The 22,416-nt window shown below is 27.9% G+C and overlaps 2 protein-coding genes across 2 annotated transcripts in view; one reads left to right on the top strand and one right to left on the bottom strand.

The window, feature by feature from the left end:
- Positions 1–19,467, bottom strand: part of Tnks (tankyrase) — a 38,536-nt gene extending 19,069 nt beyond the window's left edge. Inside the window, exons 1-16 of the mRNA XM_016073938.5 lie at positions 19,180–19,467; positions 16,642–16,866; positions 15,004–15,212; positions 12,626–12,720; positions 11,914–11,980; positions 11,545–11,731; positions 10,019–10,140; positions 9,850–9,941; positions 7,716–7,794; positions 6,928–7,099; positions 6,763–6,839; positions 4,924–5,075; positions 4,238–4,304; positions 3,186–3,284; positions 1,270–1,363; positions 245–370 (exon numbers count right to left, since the gene is read on the bottom strand). Coding sequence (XP_015929424.1) covers positions 245–370; positions 1,270–1,363; positions 3,186–3,284; positions 4,238–4,304; positions 4,924–5,075; positions 6,763–6,839; positions 6,928–7,099; positions 7,716–7,794; positions 9,850–9,941; positions 10,019–10,140; positions 11,545–11,731; positions 11,914–11,980; positions 12,626–12,720; positions 15,004–15,212; positions 16,642–16,866; positions 19,180–19,366 — 2,050 coding nt within the window. The 5' untranslated portion in view covers positions 19,367–19,467. The remainder of the gene's footprint in view (positions 1–244; positions 371–1,269; positions 1,364–3,185; positions 3,285–4,237; positions 4,305–4,923; positions 5,076–6,762; positions 6,840–6,927; positions 7,100–7,715; positions 7,795–9,849; positions 9,942–10,018; positions 10,141–11,544; positions 11,732–11,913; positions 11,981–12,625; positions 12,721–15,003; positions 15,213–16,641; positions 16,867–19,179) is intronic.
- A 229-nt stretch (positions 19,468–19,696) lies between these two features.
- Positions 19,697–22,416, top strand: part of Hsc70-5 (Heat shock protein 70 cognate 5) — a 28,974-nt gene continuing 26,254 nt past the window's right edge. The window contains exon 1 of the mRNA XM_087151713.1: positions 19,697–19,950. Within this exon, the coding sequence (XP_087007839.1) occupies positions 19,852–19,950 (99 nt within the window). The 5' untranslated portion in view covers positions 19,697–19,851. The remainder of the gene's footprint in view (positions 19,951–22,416) is intronic.

The raw sequence follows: 22,416 nt of genomic DNA, 5'->3' as shown, positions 1-22,416 counted from the left end.
AACAAAGTGAGAACTTATAAAACATGCAAAAAATATACATGTGAGAGGGTCCCTGATTACCATTTCCATCTAACAAGGAGTAATAAGAATGAAACCTACATTGATTTTTTTTTCAGCAAAATTTAGTAAGATGAAAGTAAATAATTACGTCAATACGTTCTTAAAAATTCAACGAAATTTTTAAAAATACAAGCCAAAATACTTTTAAGAGTTTTTGAATGCAAATAAAAGCAAATATGCTTACCTGCAAGATGAAGGGGTGTTGAATTGCGACCTTGAGAATCTCTACAATTAATATTTTCTGGAGACACCAATTTCAACACCCTACTTAAATTGCCTTTCTTCGCTGCATCCAACAAAGCTGAATCCCCTAAAATTATTCAAATATAAGAATGAGTTTCTTTTTTTTTTTTTTTTAAATCCTACATCTTTATTCATTTCCTTTTTTGTTAAAAAAAATCAGCCAATTACTATTGAAGAGACTGGTCCTTAATTAATGGAGGAGCTAAGTATCTAATATACTTACATAGACATAGTGTTAATAGTTTTTTTTTACAGCCCCCCAAAACAAAAAAACCAATTAAAGTAAATGCAAGAATGATTTTAAGTAAATGTGAAAAGCATGCAATTGAGAACATTTTAAATTTTGCAATAAATAATGATTTTAAGATAAATAATATTTTTTCTTATTTACATAGATGTTATCCATTTTTACCTCAGCAAATTTTGTTTATATTTTAAAATCAGTATTGAAGTTTTCTGAAAAATACATAATATCTCAGTATTTACGCTACATTTCCCCCCTGTAATTTAGATTTCTTTTTTTAAGCTTTTCATTATTGAGTCTAAAATATGAACAACTGATTGTAAACAAGTTTAACTACTGCTTAAACACTGTCTAACTCAATTTAATAATTGATATTATTTCAGAATTTGAGGAGTTAATTTTAATTTTTTCAATTGATATTATATAATTTGTTTGAAACTTCATTTGGCATCAAAATATACACTGATAAAAACTAGTCAGGTAGATTATAACAAAAAAAAAAATTATTAATACATCAATTTTAAAAAAGAGATATTGATTATCTGTTTTCCCCTCTAATTTTCAAGTCCATAGAGTTTAATACACAAACTGTTTAAAACAAAATTTTTTAAAAAAATGCTAAATAAATCCTTAGAAAATATGTGTAAAAAGAATAGTTTCTTATATAGAATGCTCTTACTAAATAAAAAATAATTACAAAATAAATATAAAAATATCATTACCCCTAAGTAAATCAGCAACATCTTGATCACCTTCTTTGACTAAATCTAAAGGAGTATGACTATCACGATTCTTCTTAGAAGGATCAGCACCATGCTAGAAAATAAAAATTTTAATGAGCAAACAAAATCATAAAGACAAAAAATAATTTTAAAAAAACACAAAAATATAAATGAACCACATCATATTTATGTTTCCCAGTTCAACTTTTAACGACATAAAAATTGCAGCCTTCCAAAAAAGATGATGACTATAGTATTCCTAGAACAAGTATAAATTTTGGCTAATTTATATTTTTAAAAAAAACTGATTAGAAGACTAAAATGGAAATGAGACAAAACAAAAAATTAGTCACAATGATTGAAGTAAACAATTACTATATAACCAGGCAGGCCAACTTTTAGAAAAGCCAATCTATAGCAATAATCATGATTGACACTGATAAGTAAACCATAAGGTGAAACAATATTCTATGCTCAAAGTTATCAATTTTTTAAAAATAAAATGCATATATTTTATTATTTTTTACATTTAAAAATATTAATAAATGTAGTATAAATGAAATTACTCACAAAAGTAAGACCCAGAACAAAAGTTAAAAAAATATAACGTTATTTGTAATTCGCACCATTGAATAGTTGTTGTAGTTAGTTAACGTCGCACTAGAGCTGCACGATGGGCTATTGGCGAAGGTCTGGGAAACACCCCTGAGGATGATCCGAAGACATGCCATCACAATTTTGATCCTCTACAGAGGGGATGGCACCCCCGCTTCGGTAGCCCGATGACCTGCACGCGAAGTCGAACACTTTACGATAAAACAGTTTAACAAGGACCAATACCGCACTCCCTCGGTCCCTATGCAGACTGACAAGTGGTCACCCACCCGCACACTGACAGTAGCCAGTGACGCTTGACTTCAGTGATCTGCTGGGAACTGTGTCTTACCGATCAGTCCACTACGGGTCTCGCACTATTGAAAGGTAAGCAAATAATAACTAACAGAATTTAGAATTGATTATAAAACTTGTCAATTAAGCCTCTGCCTGTCTGTATAACTGAAAATAATTAAAACTTCTAAGAAAATGGGGGAGATAGAATAGCTATATTCAAATGATATGTACATAAATAGCAAAATATTGTGAAAATTATTGCTTATGACTTTGCTTATCAATAATTACAAAATAAAAAAATAACTTGAAAATGATTCAAGGAAAAAAATTAATGCAAATATTGTTTTTTTTCTGCATACATAATATTGAAAATATTGATGAAATTCAAAGATTTAATTTAACGATCATATTTATAATTTATGAAAACTCTTTAACAAAGAGATTAGTGAAAAAAATAATACTACAAATTAATATACAACATATCTAGGCATCTTCGAAAGTAAAGAAGTTTAGTCAATCAAATTGACAGCATAATTCAGAATGAAGCATTATTATGACAATATTTCAGAAATGTTATATAAATAGATCACTTAAGTATAAATGTAAATGATAAATTACCATATTTTAGCTAGTTACGCACAAAATATAACAACTTGAAATATAGCAAACTCATCATCTGGGAAAATTAATCATGTAGCTGATTTCAGATTAAATAATAAGTTCATGTGCATAAATTTAAAGAAAGAAAGAAATATATTTTATAATAAGACAACAAACAAAGACTGCTCATTAAATATGAATGCTAGCAAACTAAGCAACTTGAGAGAATTTCAGAAAATTATAGGAAGAATACACCAAAAAGAAAAGAAAAAAAATTTCTAGAAAAACAAATGGATCATAAAGTCAATTGGTATTAAAAATCAATTTATATTGTGATTAAAAAACAACTACTGAAAAATTCAAAAAAAAATATTTAATTTAAAAGTGAAAAAAATATAGAAATCAATTTTTATATTGTCTTAAACCTTTAAAAGCAGCTTCACAATTTCGTATTTTCCTTTTGCAGCTGCTTCATGAAGAGGTGTAAACTTCCACAGATCAGCAACATTTACATTAGCACCATACTAAAACAAAACAAATAGAAAAAAAACATCAGAATTATATTAGATTATTTGGTGGTTATTTAAGCAAATTTTCTCTAAAATTGAAAAATACGGTATGGATAATTTTATTCTTAATTTAATTTACACTGAAGTAAAAAATTAACATATTTTAGTTTCTTGTATACTAAAATCACATGCATTAATATACAAAGTTAAAACTGAAAGAAAAATAAATTCTTAATCATTCACAATAATGCTAGTCAGTTACAGAATGTGTGTGTCTTCTTTTTATTTATTTAAAAATTACAGCATTACTAGCTGGAAAAAAAATATTGTTTAAAATTAAGTAAGTAGAAAAATATAATTATAAAAGTTTGGAAATTCTGCATACTCAGAAACTACACACAATTCATTCATTTAAATTAAGTACATTCAGAGGAATTTCTTTAAAAAGTCATAAAAATCAACAAAACTAACTTAAAGGAAATCTAAAGCATATTTGAATATATATATTAGTTGTGTTGACTGTATTCAATTGTTCAGTATAAAGCAAAAGCACCAGAATGAGATTATACTGTAATTTAAAGAAATGATATCTTATTCTACATAAGTCAATAAAACGTCATTGAAAACTATTATCAGAACATAAAAAGTTCGGAGAAAGGGAAAGAATACTGTAAGGAGAAAGGGAAAGTATCTTTATATTTTGAGGATCATTTATTTTAACATGAAAGAAGCCAGGCTTTGGGAACAGTTTTCTGGTTTTTTTAAAACAAAATTTAATTAATTCAATTTTAAATAAATTAAATTATCAAAATAATGACAAAATTTTAAATTTTGATAATGATCTTTTAAAGAGGATTTTCATTTTGATAACATTTTATTTAACAGATAAAAATTATTCATAATAAAATTAGTAATTGGACATTGATTAGCCTAACACTATACTGAGAAGAATTAAATGAAAACTATACCTTTACAAGTAATTCAGCAACTTCATAATGGCCATATGAACATGCATTATGCAGGGGGACTAAACCACTAAAAAAAAAAGCACACATGTTTTAAGAAAATTATAACATTAAATGATTATAATTACAAGTTAATTATAACATCTGTAAACAAAATTCATTTATTATAAAATTGTCAATTAGGAAAAAACATAATCAAACACTGATTCCTTTTCCATATAAAAAAATCACTGTGTTAAGAAATGTAGAATTGTGAAATTACTATAATAAACAAGAAGACCCTAACAATAAGTACAGAATTAAAAAATCTAGCAAAATTTATTAATTTTGCACAAGTTGGAAAAAGGAAGATTTTTTTATTTTGAAAGTAAAATTCTCTCTTACAATAAATTTAAAAAAATATTGATATTTTAAAAAACTTTTTGAATTATAAATTGAAATGAATAACTTACAGAACTAAATTTAACATTTATTATCGTGGCGAAGGTAGAGCTATTAATTTAAAATTATGTGACAATACCCTTAAAGGTACGTTTTATTCCTGTCAGGTTGGATAAATAATAATGTAACATTCGTTTGAAATATTGTATTAAGAGTTTACAATATTGTATTAAAAGTTCTAGCAATGAAGAAAATAATATAAAAGTAAAAGTAATTTTTTTTTTTTTAAATAGAACTGAAAAACATACCCTTTGTCTTTTGCATGCACATCAGCACCATGCTGCAAAAGGTATTCTACAACAGAAACTCTATTGTAACCAGCTGCAAAATGAAGAGGAGTAGACTGCCTGCCATCCACATCTCTACAGTTTACAACAGGTAAATGGCTAGAGAGAATTTTCTGCAAACAAAAATGGAGTCTTTAGTTTTATTTTTATTTTAAATTCAAGTGTTTAGACAATTAAAGTATTAGTATGAGGAGACGAGTGACAAAAGATCTCTGGCACTCATCTCTGTGGCATCTAAACAATAACAACTTGCCCTCAATATTTTGTTTTTTTTTTCCAAACAAGTTTATAAACTAAAAAATCTGAATATTTTTTTTAAAAAAAAAAAGACACTTTTCTTAACATGACATTCAACCAAATATCCACTGAAATTCACCTCTCTTCTTAAGAGGATGCCATACCACGGGAGAATCCTTTCATTGCAATTTCTTTATCACCTTTTAAATTAAAATTTAAAGTAAAGAAAAAGTGCTGTCAAACAAACCTAGAGTAAGCCCTAAGTGTAGATACAAATACTAAAAAGAAATTTTCAAAATATTAAAATGAAAATAAATTATGAAAAAATAACTCAGGATTATGAAATGGAGATGTTCCCCTCCAATAATTTGTTTGCATTTTGAGATTTTGAAATATTTTTCCAGCAATTGAAGCTTTACAGCTTACTCTAAGTTTGCCTGAACTCCCTTTTTCTTTCGAAAACTAAACTCAGAGGCACGACAGCCCATAGAGGGCCAAGGCCTACTGTGCCCATCTCAGTTTTCTTGACCTTGGGCTGTGGGGTGCAGGAGCAGATGTTCCGGTCAGGTGGTCCCTTTTTCTTTCATTTATATTTGAAATTAGCAATGGAAGCATAAGAGAATTTGCAACCAAAAGTTTCCCTGTGGTATGGCACTCACTGAACTCAAGTGATGTCATTGTTTACACTGAGTTTAATTTTTCAATCCTTGATAATTATTTTTATTTAAAAATGAAAGAAAAAGAAAATTTCTACAAATTATAAAAGTACTTTTACTAACCTAAAAAGAAATATACTACTGATTACTTTAGAAGTGATCGTAATTAATAAGCAGAGAAGACAAAAATAATAGTAACGAAAAATGGTATAATACAGAATACTGATGTTACACAAGCAAACTACTAAACATCACTCCAAGAAATTACTGGATGATATCAACAAAAGATTACTTCATTATAAAGATTTTAAATAGGAAGCATAAATTTAAATACTTTAAAAAGAACTATTTGCACAAAATATATGAATTGTAACTTGCATTCTTGAAATTATCAAGAGCAAATTTTGATAATAAACTTTGAACTTATTTGTAAATGTAAGAAAAATCATAGGCTAATAAAGAAATAACTTATTGAAAATAAGATAAAAATTTTAATTCATAACACTAAATTTGAAACAAATTTATAAGGCAACATAATAAAGAGCTTTTACAAAACTAGATTAAAAGTATTTACAGGCATAGGAGTAGGAAAAGAACAAGAAGTCTGAAATACATATCAACTCTAAGCATGAAAAAAGGAATATAAAAAAAATTGTGAAGTTATTTTGCACAAAAAGAAAAAACATACTTGCATACTTATTTATCTATATGAATACATTGACAGTCTAAAACACTGTTAAGCTTTATAAATAAATAAAATACTAAACCTTAGAAATATAATTTTTGTCAAAAGTTTACCAAGTCGGAAATTCCACCAAAATACTTGCACATAAGAAACTAATAAGATTTATTTAATTCAAAATTTTTTGCAATATACGAAAATAAATTTTTTACTTAAATAGCTTACTTTGACAACTTCAGTATCTCCAGCTTTAGAAGCTTCTAGCAGTTGATATTCAATATCAATGTTCACCGTTGTTGGCTCTACAAATCAAGTAACAAATTAAGTTTATTGAGGTATGAAGATGTTAAGAAAGTTCAAATAAATGTAATGCAGAATGAAAACTCTTACCACTCAATAGTTTTTGTACATTTTCACTAGCAACTTGAGCGGCTGTGTAACCTTGCAAACTAATAATTGAAGGATCAACATCATAAGAAAGCAGGATTCTACAAGCTTGTACATTTCCCTCCCTTGCACAGCGATGCAGAGCAGTTTGTCCCAGACCATCTAAGGCATTTACCTGAAATGATATTCATTTAGAAGTTTCACTATTTCAGCCTATAATTTATGCAATAATTCAACCAATATCACCAAAATATTTAACCTCTAAGATTATTAAAAAAACTATACTTAATATTTCTCAAGATCTTGCTAAAACCCGATTTATGGTTGAAAAATGGAGAAAATAGAAACAAAGAGTAAAAGGAAATTCAAACAAAAATCTTTATCAAGAGTAGAAAAAATTGTAAAAGAATCTTACAAGCATGTTACTCAGAAATAAATGCTCATAACAGTAAGATCTATTTGAAACATACCTTAGTTTGCTATTTCATTTGTTATAACAATTGTTATTTCATTAAAAAAAAATCCATTAAAGTTTTATTATAATGCATTTAATGAATATAACATTATTTGCTCCATGCTTTAATTAATACCCAGTACAATGAAATTAGATTTAATAAAAGGTTAAGATAAAACAATTAAAGGTTAAAAATAAAAAATCAGAAGACAGAGCTATGAACCAATTATGGGCTGATGTCATTAAATAACATCAATTACATAAAATGATAAATATAAATACATCAAAATATAAGAAAATATATACAGTTACAAGACATTTCATGAAAATAACATACCTTAGCCCCATGCTTAAGTAAAACGTCTAGTACATCAAAATGAGATTTATCAGCTGCGATGTGAACAGGTGTTAAAAATCTAAAAATAGTAAGAAAAATATATTTAGGAGCTGGTAACTGCAAGTAAGCTGTTTTATTGACTAATACAGGATTATACAGAGATAGGAAGAAAAAATCTAAGGAGTATTCAAGGAGTCAGCAATTTTAATGACTTAACATATAATATGCTAATGATATTTTTTATGTCTTGGGAAAAATTACAAAAAAATATTGCCCCATTGGTAGAATAAATTTTTATATAAAATTGTTATGAAGTTTTATTCCTAATTCTTATAATAATTTATTACATGCCTGAAAACACACAATTAAAAAAAAGAAAGCTGAAATATATCAGAATTTGAAATTTATGATTTTTACGCTATTCCTCTTTAAGAATTAATGATGCAGTAAACAAAAATTAATTTATTATAATCATTTGATTATTTAAAAATGAATTTCATTTCAAAATTTTAATCTATGCTATTTTACTTAAATGTACTGGACATATTGTAAGGTCTTGAGGTAAGTCAATTTTTATTAATTTTCTGATAAATTCTAAACTTTAACCATTTTTTTTTATGTTAATGGTGTTTTGGGGAGTTATTGCAATATATTTATAAATAGGTTTTAAAATCTCAATGTTATAATGCAATATTATAATGCACCATAAAAGTAGAATCACGCAATTGAGTAATTTTTGACACATTCAATTAGCAACAATTAAACCATAAATTGATGTAGTTTGTCAATCGCTATTTTGACAGATTTTTAAAATCTTATGGCTTTAATATGATAATATAATGTACCGCAAATTTAGAACCACGCTTCTGAATAATAACTTTTTAACACAATTGATTGACAAGCATTCTACCACAAATCCAACTGGCTTATCAATAGTTTTTTTAGGTAGTTACTAATATGAATTTTTACATGGTTTTTAAAATCTCCATGTTATAATACAATATTGTTTTGTCCGGTAAAAATCTAAGTCACGCACTTATAAAATAACTTGTCTACGCACTCTATTATCAACAAATTAAAGGTAAATTTATGTGGCTTCACTGATACCATTTTGAGATAGAATTTGTATTTAAATTTCATTCACAGTTATTGTAATGGTTTTTGAAATTTTGATTCCTTTTTTGATTTAATACTGCAATAATCCCCAAATTCCGCATTTGAAAAATCACTTTATGGCGCGTCCTAGTAGATATGATCCACAGAAAGACAAGAAAAAAATATGGAATTTTTTGGCACTGTGTTCACCAGACTGCCAAAATTTAGAAACTTGCGATTGCTGTCCTGATAGCGAATTTCTGGATTTTGCCTCCATGGTATCCAAATTTTTATTCATATAACAGTAGAAAACAAATAAAAAAAATAAAAAAATGGAAGCCTGATAAAATCATAAAAAGGGAAAGTTATTGGAGTATTATAACTCCTGTATTGGAAATAAAAAAACTTAGTATCACAATAATCTAAGGAGTTTCTAACTGATATGCTGTAAATCTAAGTAGCTCAGAGTACTCCTTAGAGATTTTTCTATTTCTAAGGAGTATAAGTACCCCGCGCAAAACCTGCAAATATAATTTATTCTCAGTTCAGGTTATAACTTGGTTGTCAGCTTGTGCAAAAGGCGGTTTTCCTACATTAGTTAATACAGAGACTATGCTTAAAAAAAAAATAGATTAATTTGCTTAAGCAATGCAGTTGAAGGGTTAAAGACTGACCAAATAACTCAATATCAAATAATTAAAAATCAACAATTAGTAGTAAAATCAGACAAGTAAACAATAATTAAATTAGTTTTAAAAACATAAAAATGTAGCAACACACTCCAAAACCACAAATTATATTAAAAATCTGTTGTTTCAAAATGCGATAATAAAATGAAGATAACTCAAAAAGTCCCCTTTACCTACATAAAGTTATCTTACAATGATATTTATTTCAGTCACTCATTCTATTTTGAATTTAGTTTCAATCCTTTTAAAGCCAAATATTTTAAATTTCCATAAAAACAAAGTAAATTTACATACTTAAAAAAATAATACTTAAACATATATTTTATACATAAAACAAACTAACAGCTTACTCTTTATTTTTTTCATTCAAACTAGCACCTTTTCGTATTAATATTTCACAGACTTGCTTTCTTTTTGGATAAAGAGAACTCACAGCGCAATGCTAGAATAGAAAAACAATTCTCAACACATGTAAGATCCCATATCAAAGAAAAGAAAACACAAGCAAAATTTTTTTACCAGAGCAGTATCACCAGTAAAAGGGTGTTTAAAATTTATCACATCGAGACATAAGAATTTCTTTACACGTTGAGGATCAGCAAGTCTTGAAGCTTCTAACAGACAGTGGCCTTTGAACTCATCTATATATATAAAATGCATGGAAAAATGTTCAATCAAAACTTGTAAGTGCTATTATTAACTTTTCAAAAAAACTGAAAAAAATAAAATCTAGCAACTTATCAATTTGACTGGATGAAACATTGTACACAAAAATGGCTTTAAAATACAAAATTTAATTTTAAAGATCAATCCTTTAAAATTAAATTTTGTATTGTAAAAAAAAATTTTAAAGATCAATACCAGCAAACACTTAACTTTAAATAGCTACCGTAGTGTATAATTAAAACTACGCTATAAGCAATAGACTTGTAGAAAAATTTATCATGGTATATGTTATAAAACTATAAAGCGATTTAGGGAATGATTTACTGTGAAATATTTCGTCAAACTTCTTAATGTTCTACACCATACAAAAAAAATTAGCAGGAAGAACAATTATCAGACATTAAAAATATCATAGAAATATAAATGGAAGAAAAATGAATAGGGGGGAAGTTAGCAACACATGTTGAGAAAAAGATGAAGAGTAAATAGAAAACATTTTTAAAAAATATGAAAAAAGCAACAAAAATTTTTTAACCATTATTTTATTTTTCATTTTTCTGTAATATTCCTTATGCTTGATAAGGGAAGGGTTGCTCTTCTAGAAATGCTCAGCTGAATTTTTTTAAAGAAGTATTAACAAAATTTTTCAATTTTAATCCTTCAATGACAATTTATAGGTTAAATAATCATGAACGAAACATGAAGTAGATTTATCTTCCTCAACAGAGTACAACAAATTATTGTAAAACAAATTAGATAATTTAATACTAATCATTTGATACAAGAATAAGCACAGCATTAGAAATATTTTCATGCAAAAAATATCACACTAACAACATCAAACTCAACTCAGTTAAAAATGTTCATTTCATATGAAATTTCTTTTAAAGAAATATTAATATAAACATATTGCAAAAAGATAAATGAAACAAAACAACAAAATTCTAATCATATACAAGGAATAATCAAATTATTTATTAATTACTAACAAATTCCTTTCTTCAAAAAGGAACAAAAAAAATTCTAATCGTGAACTAGAAATTATCAAATTATTCATTAACTACTAGCAAATTCTCTTCTGCAAAAAAGAACAAAATTCCTACAAAAAGAAATGCTTGCAAAAGAATTTTACTATTCTTGTACAAACTAAACATATTCTTTTTCCTATGTAACTAAATGCTAGACAGTTTTCAAAAGAAAATCTAAAATTTTTGCTTGATAGTGAATCATTTATTTGACTTTTATGAAAAATCACTTCATTAGATATATTTTAAACAAACTGCCATAAATTAAGTAAATTTACAAAAATAGTACACAAAAAAGTTATTAGAAATAAAAAATAACAGGCCTATTACAAGAAGATGGAATAGATCACTTACAAGACAGTCGCTCAGGCAACTCTCTAGCTGAAGCAACATCAATTGCACTTTTAGAATGACAGTTAAGAAGGGTAGGATCAGCTCCATGACTCAAAAGTAATGAACAAACTTCAATACGAGCTTTTGAAGCAGCTTCATGCAATGGAGTGAATTGCCATAAATCCATAGCATTCACATTAGCTCCATGCTAATAAATATAAAAACATTTAAATAAACATTCTTATTAACACATGAGTAAGTGTGAGAGAAATTGTCACTAAGAATACAAAATGGTTTGTAACAATAAAAACACACAAATGTGAAATAGCTTTCGCAATTGAAAAATTCTAATGGCCAATAATTTAATGAATAACAAAAATGAAATCTTACTTTAATTAAAATTTCAGTAACTTCAAAATGTCCATATGAACAAGCATTATGTAATGGTACCAAACCACTAAAAGAGAAAGAAATACACTTTATATTTAGTATGGGCTAAAACTTGTTATTTCTGGATTATCATGTAACATGTGAAATAAAAAAAACACTAACACCTAATTTTTCATTATTATTGAGATTAGTCACAAAAAAAATCTGAAGAATACTATTCTACAGTCTACATTAAAATTTAGCCTAAGTATTTATTTAAGCTTGTTCCTATTTACAAGCTTTATTTACATTGGAACTATTTATGCAAAGAAAAAAAAGAAAAATATATACCGCTATGAAACTAAAAAAAATAGCAAAGTAATGAAAATTCAAGATTTACATGTATATCTTTATGTATATCTTATCTTCAATCTTATGTATCTTCTTTCCTTTCTTTCTCATATAATACAGAAAAGTTACAAACTAAGTAATATAACAATAAATTTATTGCATCCTATCAAATTATCTTAACTTTAGTTCATGTGTATTTAAATTTAGTTCAAGTCAATTAAATATAGTGTTTGTTGTAAAATTTGTTTAAGCAGTATTTTATATAGAATATATATTGAATATACAATTAAATATATATCATCAGCATTATATAGGCAAAACATCTTACAATGGTTTTATGAGACAACTTCCAAAACTGTAATAAAATTTAAATAAAACTAACCCTTTGTCTTTAGCGTGAACATCTGCTCCATGTTGTAACAAAAGCTGGACAATACGAATTCTATTATAACCAGCAGCAAGGTGTAAAGGTGTAGACTGTAAAAATATAAGTTTAATTAGATTTATCTTAATAATATAATGCTGTAACTTTCTGAATAAAAATTGTTTGAAGTATAAAAGTTATTCTTTAGGGCTTAGAAATGAAATTTAAGTTGTATAATGCATCAAAAAAATTCTGTTTTCATTTTATTATAGATTATTTGAACAGCATTTAAATGCTAACTATGTATAAATGTTATTTTTTTAAAAAAATTATAAATGCATACTATGCCCCAACAAAACATGAAATTTATTATTCCAGTAAAATATGCTTTTAAAAAAACATTAATTTGAAAGAGAAAAAAAACATTTCAGCCTTACAAAAAAAAAAATTGCTAAAATTATGAAATTAATAACTTAATATAAATTTAAAAGCAATAAGCTTTAAATTTATATATTAATCAAATTTCTTTCATATTTATTTTAATTTTTTAATAGTAAATAAAGTACATAAAAAATACTTAAAAAAAACACCAAAGTATTTATTACAGATGTTATTTGTTAAAATTTTACATAAAATAAATTTAAATATTATTGATTTGAAAAACTGTTCGAAATTGTGCCAAAGTTCACATCTAAGTGCCCCGTGACTTTAAAGTCCAACCCCAGACATTATAAAGCCAGAAACCAAAACACTCTAAATTTCAAAAATAAACTTATTAATTTAATAAACATAAACTGTAAAAACAAATGAACTAAGATGATAAAAAAAAATTCTTCAATTTAATCAAAAATGCCAAAATCAATGAAAATTAGGCCTTTACAATACAAATGGCTTGCAAATTATACACTGAAGGGGGGTGGGAATCCCAACACCAAGAAAAAATTATTATAGAGTAAAGAAATTTCGACAAGGTGTTTGTCTGAATAACATATTTAATTGATCAAAGATTCAAGATCATAGGTTAATGCAATTAAGAGAAAAACCATTTCAAATGTAAAATACCTGATACATTAATAACCAGTGTAACCTCCAGAATTTTTAATGCAAGCATGCATTGTGTCACACAGACATCATATGTCGAATTGTAGGATGGAGTTCCATGCCTGTTACACTCAGTAAGACAATATAGGAATAGTTAATGCTGGTTGTGTTGAAGTTGTCGTACAATGATGTCTTATATATGCGCAATTGGTGAAAGATCTGGTGATCTCGCAGGCCAATGCAACACGTCGGCATTCAGTAGAGCATGTTGGGTTACAGCAGCAGTATGAGGGTGAGCCACATCCTGTTGGAAAATACCCCCCAAATGCTACTCATGAAAATAAAACAGGTTGATGCACAAATTTGAAGTCAAGGTGAGTGGAATATCCACGAGAGTGCTTCTGCTCTCATAGGAAATTGCTCCCCAGACCATAACTCCAGGTGTAGGGCCAGTGTGTCTATGCCAGAGACAAGTCGATAGCAGGCGCTCACCTGGCCTCCTACTAACGAATATACCTTTATCACTGGCAGCAAGGCAGGACGGACTTTTATCAGAAAACACAATAGGGTGGAGATCCACTCTGTCCTCCAGTGAGCTCTGACTTGACACCACTCATATTGTAAACGTCTGTGGTTTGCAGTCAGTGGAATGCAAGCTACAGAGCATCTTGCTCAGAGCTGTACTTGAAGTAGCCGATTTATAACAGTTAGTTGTGTAACTGAAGTACTAACTGCAACTCGAATTTCTGATGCAGATGCAGTACGATAGACATGCGCTGCACACAACGGGCTTTTCTCTAAACAGTGCCTTGTGGTCGCCCAGAATCCGGTCTTCTTGAAGCAGTACCTTCCCTTGACCACTGCTGCCAACAGTCATGCACAGTGGATACATTTCTCCCCAGTCATCCTGCGATATCAAGGAAAAAAATCCACGTTCTCACAGCCCTATTATACGACGAGCTATTGATAATGGGTTCTTTGTCTTCTTAAAGGCATCTCATTCTGTCAAAATTTAACGAAATATAATGCTTATGAACTGTAGAACACGTATTTAAAGCAATCCTGGTTTGCATGTTCCCAGTAGCGCTACTAGCGCTAAAATTATGCACCTAGCGGGTAATATGAATTGACATCATCTTTTGGTTGTATAAACAAGCCTACCAAATTTAGTTTATTTGGCATAACTCCTTCTTGGTGTTGGGATTTTCCTTTCTGCCAGTGTATGATAAAAAAAAGTAATCTCTTTGTTTGCTTAAAACAATTAGGTAAAAATTATGCTTTGAATACACTTTAAAAACTAATCTCATGAATCCTAAAATATTAAAAACAAATTTCTGTAAAAAATATATATATACCTTTCTTCCATCACTTGCATGACAATTAACATTAACAGGAGTTAACAATGACATAAGTTTCTCATCATTGCCACTACGAGAACCCTCCAACAACTCATCTTTCCTATACTCTCCTGTCAAAACTGATCTTGCAGAGGGATCTGCAAGGTCTAAAGCAGTCTTACCATCAGTATTTCGTATGGAAGGATCTGCACCATGCTGAAGTAATACTAAATTTAAAAATAAAATAAACCTTTTCAATTTGGGCAATTTTACAAAGCAACTTGTATTTTTTTTAGACAAAATTTGAGTTAAAACAAAATAAATGGAAAGTTCATGCTAATTTACAGAACAAGATCATTGAATTACAAATGTTGAAAAATTACTTGTTTAAAGTGATCAAACTAAAATTTTTAGCTATTTTAGATAAATAAATTTGTTAATTCATCTATCTTTTGCATTTTAAATATTTTTGCAGTATTTTTCCCGTTAAAAAATCTTATTCTTATTTTAATTTTACTATTTTTTAACTCCACACCACAACCAACGTAAGGACTTTCAACCATGACAGATTTAAAATACAACATGCTACACACACAAGCTGGCTTAAAAAAATTTATTGATATAACAAATTTTATTCATAAAAATGTCACTTTATTAAAAAAAAATCTTATTCTTATTTTAATTTTACTATTTTTTAAATCCACACCACAACTGACAAGAGGACTTTCAACCATGACAGATTTAAAATGCACCTTGCAGCACATACACTCTCGTTTTGTTCGCCACCAGGATGAAATTCACTATCCCCAACTAGCAGTGTGAGTGACAGCTGAACGACTACCTGATTGCAATTTTCGAATTCATTAGTTCCTAAGCATTTTTCATACTTTTTCAAATCAATATCTTATGTTGACCAGCATTTCTCGTCTCTCTGTCTCAATTCTTTGTAAAGAATGGTCACAAAAAAATGAGCGATCAAGGTTTTACTGTACAATTAGCTACACTTTAACTACTGATTTTTTAAGAAAAATAGATAATGTAATTACATTTATACTTAAATATAAAATTCAAAAAAATAACTTCAGAAAAAATGTTTTCATTCATATTAAAAAATTTATCAATAATTGATTTTGTAAATTAAAGAAATTTCAATGATGAATAACAATTTCTCTTAAATTTTAGAAACTGCAAATGTGAAAGATTGTTAGAAGGTAAACTGTGTTTTTGGAGGTTTTTACGTTTAACACAGAAAAAGATACTAGAGTTTCATACTGTAATTCATAATCAGAATTATTAAAATGCGACATTTATTACATTATTAAAACGTGACATTATTTTTCACTTATTTTGAACTACATTAACACAAAATAATAATAAATAAATTTAAAAGAAATTATGAAAAATATATTTATTAAAAATTATTGAGCTAAAGAATAATCAAGTCATAGTTAACTGGCATAAAAATTAAATTCCATGCAGCTCTTGAAAGCTAACTCTTTTATCTGCAACCATCTTTAATAAAAAAAAAATTCTTAAATGATAAATTTATGATTAGCCCTACAAAAGGAATTTACCGACAATAATACTATGTCAATACTTATATAACTAAGTATTATTAAACACTTATACTAAGAACCATACATTAAAGAAATTTACCAATGCAAACATCCGTTTTTCCTTTGATGGCTGCTTCATGCAGTGGAGTATAATTCCAATTGTCTCTTGCATTAGGGTCTGCACCATGCTTCAGTAAAAGCTGCACAACTTCAGCATGACCAAAAGAGCATGCATTATGGAGAGGTATCAATCCTCCATCATCTCTAGCATGGACATTAGCTCCATTCTGAAGTAGATGTTCTACTACATCTCGACGTCCAAATCCTAATAAAAATTAAAATCTTAATGAACTTAAAGTTGCTACATTTTTTTATACAAGGAAGAATTATATTAAGAATTCCAATATAGGAAAAAACCAGAGGCATATTTTTAACTTTATAGACTACAGAAACAAAATTTTAAAAAAATGAAAAAAATCTGATTCAGGATATACGGTACAGAGCCCGTTATCCGGAAATCAGAAAACCAAAAAACCAGAACAAAATTCAATACATTTCCCTGCCATTTTTTAAAAAAAAAAAATTTTTTTCCTCCTAAGATTTTAGGATTTTTCTTTCTTTTTTGATCTGGTAGGTAAGGTAAACATTCTGAAAGATTTTTACCTTACCATCATTTTCAAAATAATCATTAGTGTATTACTCCATCATTTTTCTTCTTTTTAAGGTTATTTCCAAAAAAAAAATTTCTTTTTAGATGGGTTTAATAAGATTAAAAAAAAAAACGGTTTTTTGTAGCTATTCAGAAAACCGGAAAAATCAGTTATCCAGAATAGCGATGGTCCCAATCGTTCCGGATAATCGGTTCCCTACTGAAGATAGAATTATTGAGGATATAAGCGTTTTTAAACTTTTAACATATTTCAAAAATTAAAACATTAAAAGCAGAAAAAAAATCATTCTACAGATCTAGAAAATAATTCGAATAACACTTTAAATGATGAAAATCATTATCTAAACTAAAAAATTATTCAACCGAATAACACTAAACCCATATTCAACTCTTTAAAATCTTTTTAACTCACGTCTACAGTAAAGTCAATAAAATAAAGAATTAATTATTTCCTTTTTAACAGATTTAAATATTACAAATGATAACATAATTAATGATCATAAAAACTGATTCTACTTGGTAATAAGCATAATAAACAATTTCCATTTAACATGTTGAGTGCATTTTTTGAACTTGAACCTTTATGATACACTTTAAAGAAAAGAGGACTCAGAACATAGCCTTTTAACTAGTCAGTCACTATCTAATAATTTTACATTATTTTCAGCATGATCAACTCAAAGCATGAATTGTATCCATGTAGACCATTCCCTAAACAGAATTAGGATAGTTTGAGTTCTACTTTTAATTGAAAAATGAAACCTTAAGTTTGTTTGGATTACAATGATACTCTAGAATACAGAATCTGTCTAATTTTATAATTACAACAATAATCAAAGTAATCAAATTAGGTTTAGTTAAAAGTTCAAATTAAGAGAATAATTAATTTTTTAATTAAAAAAAAATTTGACCTATATAAGCTTAAACATTAAATTCAAAAAAATTGTCATACAATAGCATATAAATTATCTCAAGATTAGTTTTACCCAGGCTCGAAAATTATCTAAAACTAAGCAAAGAGCTTTAAATTTTAACTAGCATATTTCTGCCAAAATAATGCTAGGCATCGGGACCGAGTAATATTAAAATTTAGAACATAATGAATCAGATATAAAGATAGATATAAATATTACAAATGATAACATAATTAATGATCATTAAAACAGATTCTACTTGGTAATAAGCATGATAAATAATTTGCATTTAACATGTTAACTGAGTGCATTTTTTTAACTTGAACCTTTATGCTACACTTTAAAGAATAGAGGACTCAAAACATAGCCTTTTAACTAGTCAGTTACTATCTAATAATTTTACATTATTTTCTGCATGATCACCTCAAAGCATGAATTGTTTCCATTCAGACCATCCCCTAAACAGAATTAAGATAGTTTGGGTTCAACCTTTAATTGAAAAATGAAACCTTAACTTTGTTTGGATTGCAATGATACTAGAATACAGAGTCTGACTAATTTTATAATTACAATAATAATCAAAGTAGGTTTAGTTAAAAGTTCAAATTAAGAGAAAAATCAATTTTTTAATAAAAAAAGAATTTGACCTATATAAGCTTAAACATTGAATTCAAAATAATTGTTATACAATAGCATATAAATTATCTCAAGATTAGTTTTATCCAGACTCGGAAATTATCTAAAACTAAGTTAAGAGCTTCAAATTTTAAGTAGCATATTTCTGCCAAAATAATGCTAGGCATCGAGACCTAGCAATATTAAAATTAAGAACATAATGAATCAGATATAAAGTAATAAAACTACGTGCACAAACTAAACAAATTACAATTTTATGTCAAAATTGTACATATGCACACACTAACTAGCAGCATATTATTAAAAACAACCTCTGACAATAATTTTTGTTTCAATAATAGTGAGATACAGGAACTATAGCTCTGAATTTAAAGAATTAGTTTATCAAATTTTTATTATATGACTTTGCAAAACTTACCAGCAGCAAAGTGCAATGGTGTTGACTTCCGTCCCGCAGCATCTCTAGCGTTAACATTTTGTGGAGTAACAAGCTTTCTTACTCTTGAAACATCACCATATCGACAAGCATCAAATAATTCTCTACCGTTATCACAAATATGGGAATTGTCACTTGAAGTTTGCATACATGAACGTCTGGTAGCCATCACCCATTATTGTTGTCAAACACCATTAAAATCAACAACAAAACAAAAACTTCCACTTTCCGTCCATTTCCAAAAGTGATTTAATAACAATGAGTAGAGAATCAACATTTTGATCTATCTTTTCATAGTTTAAAATTTCTCCACCAGTCTGAAAAATTTATTTTCATAATGCAACTTTGAATGAAGTTTAACTGAATGTAACCATTTTTCTAAATTTTAAGCAACGTTATTAAATTTTAAAACGCTTCAATGTTTAATGAAATTTTAAAACTTTTTAACTTTTTTATTACAGTTAATACTTTGCTGATTATGTAACCGGCCTTTTTCTTCCTCTGAGCTCCAAGGAAAAACGTGCGCAGTGATCGGAGATTGCATCAGCTTCTATTTAATCTCTATATTATCCTTCTCTTTGTACATTAATTTGTGTTTGTGCTCAAACTGTTGTTTTTTTATTAGATTCTCTAAAATATTCCAAATATATTAAAATGTTGAAGGTTTTACGAAGCTCAAGGTCATCATATTTAAAACCTTGTCTGCAGAACTTTTGCGGCTCAAGGAGTGTTGCTTCTCAAATACATAGTAAAGTTAGTATATTTTTAATATTTGAATTATTTTTTATTTAAAAATTATTATTAATTATTTAAATTTGCCTTATTTTTTGAGGATTAAGTTAGCTCCTGCATTTTGTAGTTGATATAGGTGTTATGTAACAGTACTGCGCAAATTAACATTAATTATCTCTTATCGGCAATTAAAGTTCTTAGGAATGTATATTATCGATAAAAGAAAATTAAACACATCTGTCTATGAGAATTCCGATTACTAAGTTTCTGGTTTTTAGAAATAGTACAAAGATTATGCATTGAATATGGAGTTCATCGAAGAACATTTTGATACCGGCATTGACTAACTTAATGCCTTTAATTTTGCCCAATTTATTTATAGTATTAGTAAGTCTTATGTTTAGCTTTATAACTTTAAAAATCTAAAGTAAATTGTCGAAATTTTTAATCCTTATATTTATTTTTTATGTACGTCATTCCGTACAGCATTGCATCAGTGATACTTTACTAATGTTATAATCCACATAAATTATTAAAAGTAATTAGATATATTTAATGTACTGAGAGTTGATCGCTATATTTTGTAGCTGTTGTATAAGTGCTCTGCAACATATCTTTCTGCAATGCCCTCAATTTTATTCATTTATTAATTAATGATGTTTTACCAGATTACTTTTGCTAAGGATCTATAGTAGGTACTGCAGAAGATCTCAATTTCTTTATATTATTTAATTCCTTTAAACTTTTCTCAAATTTTAATATACTTGGTTATTGGTCTGTAATTAAACTTGAACCATTAAAAAAATTTTATTTATGTCCCTGTCTTAGCAAAACACTAGGTACTGCCTGAGTCAGTTTTAATATAATATAACTATCTCGAAATTGTTTTCTTTACTGAATTTTAAGATAAAATAAATATATATATGTAATTTGTACAACATTCATTCCAGACCTTGAAGGGTAGGGCACTAGTTATACTGAAGAGGGTACTGTTCATAAATATTTGCATACGTTTAAGATATTAAAATATACAAAGTTCTTAAATGTTATCATTTTTTAAGATAATTAGTTTTATAGTTGGCATTCTCAAATTTTGAAAATATTGCGTCATAATAATATCTTATTAAAAATATTCGGGTTTAAAAACTGTGTTGAAATGAATGAAAAATAGGTACTCCAAGTAAATGTAATAATTGCTTTGCCGAAAAAGCAACACAAATTAATATGGACTCGTTTGAATCGTCGCAAAGCAAATGCATGAAAAAGTGATTATTATAATATGCAAATCACTAGCCATAATGTTGTATTAATTACATCATAGTCTGAAAATAACCCCTGAGGAAATAATTAAGTGAAGACAAACAGCTCCTGAAATAACTATCCATAATAAATTCAGCTTGTCAAAGACTGGCTCCTTAAATCAAAAAACTTGCTTGGCATAATAACATTGTATAGAGATTATCAGATCAAGGAAAAACTTGTGAAAATGGCCAGAAACAACATGGATTTACAGTGTTTTCATCATAGAAAAAAAATGGGTGAGAATTTCTCACCCTTTCTCAAAAACAGGGTGAGATTTCAGAAAGTTAAGTGAGATTTCTAAAAACTGAAAAAATACAAATAGACTTGAAAAAAAAATTTCTTTTATTATAATACATTTTTAACGCCTAGTATTTATTAAAGCATTGAATATTTTTGCTCCATCATCATAGAAAATTTTGCCTTTACTAGGTATTTGTCCATCTTACATAAGTGCATAAAAAAATTTGAACGTCTTACATGAAAAAACCATACCTACACTAAACACGTGGTTGCAGAAAAATGTGTTCTGAAAGGGGTTCCGTGGTTCGGAGGGGTTGTGCTCTGTTGTTCGAAAAGGTTCTGAACAATAATAGTAAATAGTGAAGCTAGATAACGGGGCAAGTGTTGAAAATAATGAAGATCCAGGAAGAAATGTGAAACGGATTTTATTCTAAATGACGTAATTCGAAGCTTTTTCCAAAATGCGAGAAATTCGCGAATTTTGAAATTAATTTATAGAATGCGCGAATTTCTCGCGGTAATCATTTTTTAATGCGAGAAAAGAAAAAAATATGCGAGATTCTCGCGCTGTAGTGAAAACACTGATTTATGATAGATCCGTCATGAGTAGTATGCTTTACCTAATGCCTCAAATTCACAATTTGAACATCATATTAAATCGAAATATAAAGACCATATGCGAAAGGCTATAAAAGTTATAATACCCAGTGTTTTCACTACAGCGCGAGAATCTCGTTTTCGCTGTTAATGAATTACCGAACTCCCTCATCGACAATTTAGAGCAATTTGTAAAAGTTAAGTTTGTAAAGTCTGTGAAAACTAATCTGGAAGACCTGACAAAGAGTATGAGCATGGAAATAACTTCAACGAACTTCACTATTCCATAACCAGGGGTCTGTCCTGGCCGAATTTACTACCGTTTAGCGGTACCTTCACAAATTCAAC

The sequence above is a fragment of the Parasteatoda tepidariorum genome, chromosome 9 (genome assembly GCF_982258835.1).
Source record: "Parasteatoda tepidariorum strain Cologne lab strain chromosome 9, Ptep-v5.0, whole genome shotgun sequence".
Lineage (NCBI taxonomy): Eukaryota > Metazoa > Arthropoda > Arachnida > Araneae > Theridiidae > Parasteatoda > Parasteatoda tepidariorum.
This window is presented reverse-complemented; position numbering and strand designations above follow the sequence as displayed.